The sequence below is a fragment of the Gobio gobio genome (genome assembly GCF_949357685.1).
Source record: "Gobio gobio genome assembly, chromosome: 12".
NCBI lineage: Eukaryota > Metazoa > Chordata > Actinopteri > Cypriniformes > Gobionidae > Gobio > Gobio gobio.
The window spans coordinates 7,472,094-7,482,704 of record NC_137105.1 but is presented as its reverse complement, the minus strand read 5'-3'; the positions used below and the strand labels follow the sequence as shown (position 1 = coordinate 7,482,704).

The 10,611-nt window shown below is 38.9% G+C and overlaps 1 protein-coding gene across 1 annotated transcript in view; it reads left to right on the top strand.

Annotated features, from left to right (window-relative positions):
* The first annotated feature begins 1,159 nt into the window (after nt 1–1,159).
* wdr26b (WD repeat domain 26b) overlaps nt 1,160–10,611 on the top strand; it is a 30,278-nt gene continuing 20,826 nt past the window's right edge. Inside the window, exons 1-2 of the mRNA XM_079832054.1 lie at nt 1,160–1,702; nt 2,946–3,045. Coding sequence (XP_079688180.1) covers nt 1,497–1,702; nt 2,946–3,045 — 306 coding nt within the window. The 5' untranslated portion in view covers nt 1,160–1,496. The remainder of the gene's footprint in view (nt 1,703–2,945; nt 3,046–10,611) is intronic.

The window sequence follows — 10,611 nt, the reverse complement described above, 5'->3', positions numbered from 1 at the left end:
TTGTCATTTTTAATTACTGAACATTGTACTGTTGGCTTTATCAAGAACATAACAAGTATGAAGCATAAAATAGGCCATGATGGAAATTCTGTAATATTAATTTGTGGACACAAACAATTACAATCAAGAGCTAAATAGCACTTCTCAGAAACTGTCAGATTAAAGGCACACACATGAACATACACAGATGAAACACATCTTTTGAACAGAACATGGGAAGTGTTCATTATGAGCATCAACAGAAGGCAGAGTGTTTTATTGTATTTTTATTTTACATAATGGCTAGCTTATACATCACACTCAACACCATATTGACGTTTAGTCAGAATGTTTTTTTATTTTTTTTATTTTTTTTAACTGAAGCAAATAGCATTTATAATAGTCAAACTTCTCACGGTCTATAGCTCAGTCCAAGCAGGTTGTATGCTATTTTAGAATCAGGATCAGAAATAGCTTTAATGCCAAGTATGTTTGCACACACAAGGAATTTGTGTTGGTGTCAGAAGATGCTTTTTCTTTTATTTTTTATAAACGTTCAGTTCGTCTCATGTATTCTCTGTGAATATCTTGGTTTATAGATCAGATTGTTACGGCTCTGAGAATGTGTGGATTTCTTTGTAGATTGTGGATTTAACAGCTTTTTATGCCATTCTCAGTGTTTTATTGTTTGATCAAATGAGAAGAATGATTTGATGACTCTTAACAAGGTACATTAAACAGAGCCAAACTTTAGTACCCTTTTGTTGAATGTTTTAATCATCCAATAAAGAACTTAGTAGTAGGGAAATAATTTTAACTAGAAATTAGTAATGTACATTACTAGTGATGTAGTCTATAAACTTTAAATGACATTTTGAAAGTTATAAATCTTGAGGAATTTGAAAAATTGTAAAGGTTTTAGTCTTATGTAGACTGCATACTAAAGGTTTAAGATGGATGGATTGGATGTGAATGAATGGATGTGGCTACATCTGTGGTCATTGTAAGTAAACCGAAAACAGGTTTATATATTTTTAATAGGCCCCCTATTCTTGTTCTGTGTTCTCTGTAAACTCTAGTATAAATGATCATAATTATTGATGAATTAATAGTCTCTGCTGCTAAGTTTCTTTGCGCGCCCCCCTTTGGTTGGAGAGCCGTCCGGAAGTGAGGCAGCAGGGGAATGTCCGGTGACGTCAGTGCGTCTGGACGCCATTAGATCTGCAGCTGTTTGGAGAGAAACAACAACAACACGAACGACCCTCGCACGAAACGCGCTCTGGACCGCGGGAGCCCGACGCCTCTTTCCCCTCCCCGGGCTTCACCGGCTTCTAACCACGGCCGCTCTCGGTGAGGAAACTCTGGCCTCCGCTTCCTCCACCTCCGACTCGGACACCGGCGGAGCGTCGCCGCCCCCGCGGAAGAAGCACCGAGCCTCGGCGGCGGAGGGAGTAGGAGAGCCCGGGGCTTCAGCGGGCCTTCCATTAGCGACCCACCTCAGCCGAACCGGCACTAACATGCAGTCGAACGGGACCGGACAGGAGCAGAACCACCCAGCCAGCACGCAGAACGGAGATGCCAACGGCCTCCAGAGCAATGCGGGCTCGGCTTCGGGGGCCTCCGGGACGGGTTCGGGATCCCTAAAAAAGAAGAAGCGTCTGTCTCAGGCGGAGGAGGATGTGATCCGCCTCATCGGACAGCATCTGAACGGGTTAGGGCTGAAGTAAGTGTTGCGGTAATGAGGAGCACAACCGGACCGTGTCGGTTCTGGTAAAACCCGGTTTGACAGGTCGAGCGCGCGACACAACTAGACCGCAGCCGTTATGTGATCAACGAAGCGAGCGACGTCGATCCGTTAATGTCGTGTTTAATGACAGTCAAAACCTTTATACCCCGACAAAATAATACACAAATATGTATAATTCGACCAGAATGTCAGACGGATACACACAAAGAGATGTGCGATCACAGATGACAGCTGTGTGTGTGTCACGCATTTCTCCGGGCCAGAAAGCATATTTTTGCTTTATTACTGTCAAATGTAAAGATGAATTCATTTAAATCCGCATATTTTTGTCAATACATCACATATGCGTGTTCACGCTATATCAAATCAGCATGACATCCTCTGTGTGTTTGTGCGTTTTAATGGCGGCTGTGGAATGTGTGTGTGTGTGTGTAGCAGCTGGTTTACATTAGAAAGAAGCTTGAATCTAATTTTAGTGAAATCTGCTAAAGCAATTAGATGTCATTCAGATTCAAACTCCAAACATGAATCCTGAACAATCACAATCCAGATCACTGTGCTCGAACACAGACCCCGAGGCACTAGACTACAAGATGAAGCGAAAACATCAAGAAAACTGCAAACATCCTTCCCATCCCCCCCTCACACACACACACACACACACACTCTCTCTCTCTTTTGTAATCATAGCATGACGTAATTCTGTGGGACCCTGCATTCAAAACACTTTCACACTGTTCTAGAAACCTTCACCTGTCTGATGTTTACCGCAACATGTTTGGGCATGTCTGTTTTTCTGTCTTTGTTACCCTAAAAACATTATGTACATAATATGTGCTACACTGTGAATATAGTCATAAATTAGGATGAGTATGACTATAAAGCAGCAATATGACACACGCAAGAGTGCTGTTGTTCTGATCTTAACTGTGATGTGGCCGATGTAATCAGCCAGAACCCCTTCAGAAATGATTATTTTCATTATATATCAGTGGCTTTTATGAAACATTTGTGTTAGCCACACACATTCATTAAGTGCCTTCCCTCATTAAGTGTAATATTTGGCCTTTTATCTTTACTTTTTATTTCAGATCAGATGGCAACAGTACTTGAATACTCAAAGATGGAAAATCATGAAGCTTTAGTTATGGTGTTTGATTAGGGTGTAATGAATGAGTGTTGCATTATCTGAGCAATGCGTTATCTGTCTCTATTTTAGTCAGACGGTGGATTTGTTGATGCAGGAATCAGGCTGTAGATTGGAGCATCCGTCAGCCACAAAGTTCCGGAACCACGTCATGGAAGGGGAATGGGACAAGGTGAGCATATGTCATATTTAGGCCTGGTTTCACAGACAGTGCTTAGATTAAGCCAGGATTTACATTTAAGAGGCTTTTATAGATGTGCATTAGGAAAAAAAACTGGTGTGCATTTAGACATAACAATGGCAGTGACACAAGGGACAAGACCCACCCACTTTTTTACGACCAATGATATTGGACCCACTCACTTTTATCATCTCTAATTCAGAACATGTCTGTTCATGTACCCCTAACTAATAAACACGGATTATTAAACACGTTAGACGCTTTATTTCCAATTTATAAATGCCTGATATGTGACGGGTAAAGGGAATGGAGCGAGTTAGGCAAAAGCCGGATTCGAACCTCGGGTCGATTTTCGTCAACGTCTTACCCCTACACTATTGCCACTCAAAATGGTTCAATGATTTCTGTAATTTTGTCTGGCCCAACCAGACATTTAGTAACAGGGTGTCTGCGGGTCCTTAAAAAGTCTTAAAGGTGCACTATGTAACTTTTCCGTCCGCTAGAGGTCGCCTGTTCAAAACAAAGTAGTTTGATGACGCCACGTTTGAGCGCAGCATCTTGGGACATGTGGTCTTCACCTCACAGCCGGTTGAAAAGAATCGGGATAGGACTCAGCAGAAATCATGTTCATTATTAACGTTACTGAAGTATGAAGCAGAGCAGGATCTAGTGTTTTGGAGCTGAGCAAGGCCGCTGGAGCGATTAATAATGAGACGAGCAGCAGGACTTTTATTATGACACAGTCGCCGGCACCACTTCTGGTTTTCCAGTCTTGAGTATGAGGTAACGCAGCTCTGATTATCATATTAGATACATCTGAGTGTGTTGAAAATGATGTTTTGACGTTACTCTGTGCGTTCTCTCAGCGGCTGCTATGACACTTGTTCACACTGCAGTGAGAGTAAAGCGTTTCTGCAAAAAAAAAAAAAAAAAAACAGAAACCGAGGGTAACGCAGATATGACGCAATCGACAGGCGACGCCCTCACACGTCCCGGTTCCTTGGTTAAAATGTCAATTTCTCACGATTTACAAATAGTTGGAAACATTTGGGATATTGTAAGTACTCAGCTGAACAACATGTATAACACTGGCCTAGTGGTTTTTGGATATTTTACTCAAATTTTATATAATGCACCTTTAAATAAGGTTTTCCTTGAAGGGTAACTTCAGTGATTTAGCATTAGGCTTTGTATCAGTAGAAACCCGGTAGTATATTCAAATTATGGTACTTTCCCCCCTCATATCCCCCTGAGACGAGAGAATTATGCATTTTATTTCTGGAAAAAAATCCTCAGATGATGCAAATATCGTCATTTTGCGTCATCGGAGGATTTTTTGGCCAGAGGCTAAAGAGGAGCAGTTCCGCATGTTATCAACCCGCCCATAGGGGAGAGATCTCACGCACAGAATGTAAGACACAGGCGGCTGCACAAACAATCATAACGGAGCGACGCAGAGCAAAGTGAGTGTTTCAACTTTTCAATGAATTCCTGTGATTGTTTAGCTTTCATATGCGATCTGGAAACATGCCAGACTGGCGCTTAACGTTACCTCAGCTCTGCGTGATGAATGAAATCTGACACTGCTGCGTCTGTGCCGTGACTTTCGTTCGGCTCACTCACACTTTATTGAAAAGACACGTTCAGTTTTTAATTGTAGTGTTTATTCTCTAACTGAACGAAATTATTGTATTACTATGAAGATCTCAACCTAATTCTACTTGTATTGAACTCGCGAAGATTGTGGAAGTTTTCCTCCGTGAGATGTGCAGCGGGAGCCCCGTGCGCGCTTGTTCCCCTCCGTCTCAAACACACATGCATATAACACCCCCGTCCCACAAGGAAGGCTGAACAAAGCAAGTACCCCAGACCTGCAATCCGGATGAAAATAACAGCGTTTCGTCGGCATTGCAGCAACACCACTCCAGCCTAACTATACCACAACAGCACCGCGATACAAAATGGCCTCACCCCCCTTATTTAAAATTCTCGGAGGAGGGGTTTATGTAAATATTGAGCCTGGTGATGTCACCAACCCTGGAGGAATGTGTGTAGTCGCCTGCTGGCCGTTTGCTGTAGTCCTCAGAAACTGATTTCTTTAAAAGCAAATATCTCCCTTTGCTTTAAACTTTGAACGTTGTAACATTGCAGATGTTGTTTATCCTCAAGCAGCAACATTACACGACGCTAGCTAAAGTTAGAATAGTGAAATCGTGGTTTACCACCCCTTTAATTACTTGAGAACGTTTTACTTATATTAAGCAATTGCTTACTGCTGTGGTTTACTTTTTGGTCATATTTCCCACCCGAAGCGATCATGTTTTTAAAGCTAGATAGCCAGCCTTTTTTTGTAATACCAAACAAGATTTATACATGTTGTTTGTTTTATTGCCATGTGTGACTATTGTGCATCTAACATAATGACATGGTAAATGTGGCATCCTAATTATGATTTAAAAAAAAAAACATGCAAATGTTTTGCAATTTTCTGGAAATGACCACCACAAAATCAGTCATTTGATCTAACAAAAATCACGAAAAATGATATATTATGTACTGAAATCCTGGTGGGATTGAGCTATGAGGAAGTGCAAGTGTATTAATACTTTATTTGCTTTGCCAGTAATTTTGTGATTCTGCATTTCCTTAGTACGTTTTTTATTGCGTGATATAGGTCTTAAATTTAATTCATATTGGTCTTAAGTCTTAAATTTGACTTGGTGAAACCTGCAGATACCCTGTAGTAAACAACGCAGTATATTTGTTCTTAATGTAAATGGCATCTACTTCAGAAAAATTTTCTGAGAGAGGACCCACCCACATTTATTTAGCTTCTGACGCCCATGCACTGACCTATTTTAAGATGTATCAGTGCAAGTTGCTTCCGGTTAAAACAGCTTAGACATGCTTTTTAGTCTGGGACTAGCTTAAGCCTGTGTGTCCGTGAAACCGGAGGGTAATAATGTCAAGATTTTGATGATTTAGATCTAAAGTTGTCAGGAAAGACGGTCACTGTTATAGTTTCTTTTAAAGTGAAAGTTTAAGTAGCTTTTATAAACGTGCCTTAAAAAAAACATTACTGGTGTGCATCTTGAGACAAAACAATGACACTGACATATTTTAAGATATGTCAGTGCAAGTTTCTTTCAGTTTAAACAACTCAAACATGCATTTTAGTCTGGGACTAGCTTAAGTCTGTGTGTCTGTGAAACCTGGGGGTTAATGTCATGATTTTGATGGTTTAGCTCCAAAGTTGTCAGGAAAGACAGTCTCTTGTTGTCATTCTCAATGCCCATTCTTAATTTACATTCCTTGCATTTATTTTGCATGATGCATCAGTGCATGTTAAATGAAATATGTTTTTTCTTTTTAATCATTCATAATAATACAGGGTTCCTACTAGTGTTGTAGTACTCGAGACCAGTCTTAAGACCATTTTTTGAAGGTTTCTCGACTGCATTTCTCCTCGGTCTTGTATAGGTCTCGGACTTAGAGGACTCTTGATTTTATCCCACAACTGCAAGGATATCACTAAATTGCCAGTGCATTGTCTGATTTAACATCATTAATGTGATTTGATGTAAAACTTATAGCTTAAAACGGAATCAATAACTTCTTTGTAATGTGATTTTCTTTTGTTACTGAGCTGCCGGGTTCAAAATCAATGCAGCATTGTCTCAATGCGCAAAATTAATATAAATGCCCACAAAATTCAATATAATTAAGCAGCTAGAGAACTGTTTTCATGAATATAATCGTGATTGCAAATGATATTGATTTATGCAAACATTCAATAAACCAGAAGTTAATATTAAAAATGACATTTTACACTTTGCTAATTCGGCAACGTTTCGTTATTCGAACAAATCAGTTGAATAAAGGATTCCGTGACTGTTAAATAATTTTAATGTTAAATTAATCTGAACATTATTTATGCAGGTGTAATTGTACCAATTCAGATGCAACTTCTGTGCCATGAATTTTATTGTTAGTGATTTGATTGGTAACAGCGCTATAGTGTCTTACTATTGTAATTGTATTTATTCATTAAATATAAGTAATTTCTCAGACAGTTGCTATAGATCTTTTAGATGAATTTAAGGAGTGCTGGTCTGGTCTTGACTTTGGTCTCGGTTTAGGTGGTCTTGATTACAACACTAGTTCCTACGCATTTTTGGAAATTAATGGAATTTGATCAGAGTAATTTCCAGGTCTGGATTAGTATGGAAAAAAGAAAACGGAGTATGGAAAAAATTTGTGTTTCCGAACTGTAGCCCTATATTTGAGGAAACTATTCATGTAAACTATTCAGTTTCCTAAAAATATAAAATATATATTTTTTAAAAACTTAATTGATCTGGTTTCAAAGGCGAGCTTTTAACTGAATTGAAAGCAACTTGCACTGACATATCTTAAAAAATATCAGCGCCATTATTTTGTCTCGAGATGCACACCAGTTTTCTAAGGCACATTTATAAAAGCTCCTTAAATTTAATAATTGAACTAAGGCCTAATCCTGGCTTAATCTAAGCTCTGTCTGTGAAACATACAAGAGTTTTTTCATGACACCATTTTAGTGATCATTTTGTGATTGTCGAACACAACTGAGCGATTTTAAAGCGCACATTTTTCATTACGTAAAACTTGTCTTTACCATAAGCGAGTCTCTTTTGAACTTCACTAAATGAATATGCGTGTGCCACTCAAACCAGCAACAGATAAAGGAGCAAATGATCATCTAAATCAGACTATACTGTTTAGGGATCATGCATCATCAAACCACTTTTACAGTATCAAACTGATGTGTCAGAGGTGAATAGATGCAGGTTATGAAGCGTTGAAAATAAAAATATTAACAGAGGACTACTACTATATACCAAACTGTATGAACTATTTATGTAGAATTTGGTTTGAAAAATCATTTGGAAGGAGGTTAAGAAATTTGAGGAATTTTGAAATGGAAAATGTGAATAGGAACCCTGATAATTAGTTTTACGTTTGGCTGATGTTCTTATGAATTCTTATTTTTAATGAAGTGAGTCCAGATTTAGGTTTCGATTATTTCTTAACTTTACATTTTAAATAAGCTTTATTATTTGTTGTTGATATTTATTTATGTATTTTTCTTTTTTACTTGTCTCTCCTCATGAATATATCCATTTTAGCTGTGGTGCTAAATAAAAAAATAAAAAAAATCCAGTCAGTTCCCAATGGATAAACTGACTCATCTTGTTTCACTTGGAAATATTCACATTATTGACATAGAATGAGTGAGGGCTGCGTCATGTTTATTAAGGTCTGGTCATGCTGACTGATGAGTGAACTTAAGGTCTGGTCATGCTCACTGATGAGTGAATTATTGGTCAAAGGTCATGTAAATATGTACATGAGGGGGCTGTGAAAGGTCCTTAAAAAGAAATCTTATTTCTTTCTATTTTATGTGATTTTACATGCATAGAGAGTTTTGTTTTTGTCTTGGATAAAGCTTCAATTCAGCCATTTCGTTTTGCTCTGAACGTTCTTTTCTCTAACCACAAGTATGATTTTTTTTTTCAGTGCATGATTGGAGGTCTTTCCCTTTCCTTTACACTTCATAACAAACAAAGAAAAGTGGATTCAAATATTTGTCTGCTGTGTTGTTTAAAAGCGAAAACAATCCAGATATGCTGTATTTTTGTACAGGAAGGAGCAGGTTTATTTGACCATCTCTCACTTAAATTTAGGAACGTTTGGATGTGGGTTTTGACCATTGAAACCAAGCTTTTCTAAGTTGTCAGGCAGAAACAATAATCATGCTGACATTTTCAGAGTTCATGGTGGGATAAGACAAACTCTGTAGAAATTGCGCTTCTGGCTTGAGGAACTGTTTCAGTCAATTCTGTGAATTTAGGGATTTCTTTTGTTTGTCTTCTGAACTCCTGAACTAACAGTGATAAAGCTGAATCCTATTTTTTTCATCTAATTCCTTACTAGTTTCCTATCTATTTATAGAGGCAACTTTGCAAACACATACTGCTTCTTTTCATCTCATAAAAGGGATTTGTGCAGAAAACTGCTGGTTAATTTTAAAGTGATTGCTTATTCAAAAATCAAAGTTGTCATTTGCACACGCTCATTTCTCATTTTGATCAGTATACGTAATAAATCAGAATTGAAACCTATCTTTGCTTAAAGGGGTCATGAACTGCATTGTTTTTTATTGTTTTATAATGTTGCACTTATACCCTGGTTTCACAGACAAGGCTTAAGCTAGTCCCAGACTAAAATGCAGCTCTTTTAAATGAAAATAACCTGCACTGAAGATACACACCAGTAATGTTTTTTTTTTTCTAAGGCACGTTTATAAAAGCTACTTAAATGCCCTAATTGAACTAAAGCCTAATCCTGGCTTAATCTAAGCCCTGTCTGTGAATCCAGGCCATAATATTAATGTTGACTGGGGTCCACTCTTAATGTTAGTATGGTTTTTACATCAAAAATGGTCATAATTCAGAAATAAAAGGCCTTTTCCCTACCCTGATTTTAGCCCTCTGATTTGAATGCTGTTTAAAGGGGTGTGTCTGCTGTGAGACATCACTGTAAACGCCCACTGCTGTGATTGGCTAAGGGGTCTTTGCATATGAAATAGCTAAGTATTACATGTGGAACTCTCGAAAACTTTTAGCACGTTTTTACTATTACTATTTTACTAATATGTTTATAAGCAACTGAAAAAAGCACAAATGTCAGAGCATGTCAACTTCTAAAGGGCCCCAAAAGACCTCAGACTCCTCCTAGGGGTTAAGGTTAACTAATTGTGAAAAGTGTTGATTATACCATTACATTTCTGCACACTAAAGGCCTGTACACACCAGGACGAATATCGCACCCGCTTATCGCCAGCGTTTTTCGTGACGTTTTTCGGCGCGTCTTGAGTGTTCACACCCAAGCGATTTCCACTGGCGATGCGCCGAGTGAACATGCACATTCAGTAGATGCGCTCCCGGTACACAAGGTGGTGCTGCGGCACTTACGCTTCTGACACTCGCTTGTCACACAGAAGAAGAGGAGAGACAGTATTTACGTGCTTGCCAAAACCACAGATATATTATGTCTATGGCAAAACCATTCACACACTTTTTGCTAACTGGCAAGCAGCATTAGCAGCCCATCTTCTTCTTTGTCTACTTACTACTTCTTCTTCGTATCAATGTGTGCTCGGCAAGACCGCTTTGTGCTTGAGCGCCACCCAGTTGTGTTTTACTGTCACTTCAGCAGCTCCAGGCACGTGAACAAAAGCGCTGATCTCATTGGTCGGCCAGTTTTTAACGTGCCGCGTCAAAATAAAAAAACGAACCCGAGGCGTTTTTTTTAAAATGATGCTTTTACGCCTGCCATTTTACGCGTCGGTGTGAACACTCACATTGGCGCCCATTGTTTAGTCACGAGGCGTTAATCGTCGGCGATAAACGCGTGCGAAAATCGTCCCGGTGTGAACAGGCCTTAACAAATGCTCAATCATATACAAATATAAGTCATCACTAACAGTGCAAACAATGTAAATAAGAGATTTGTTGA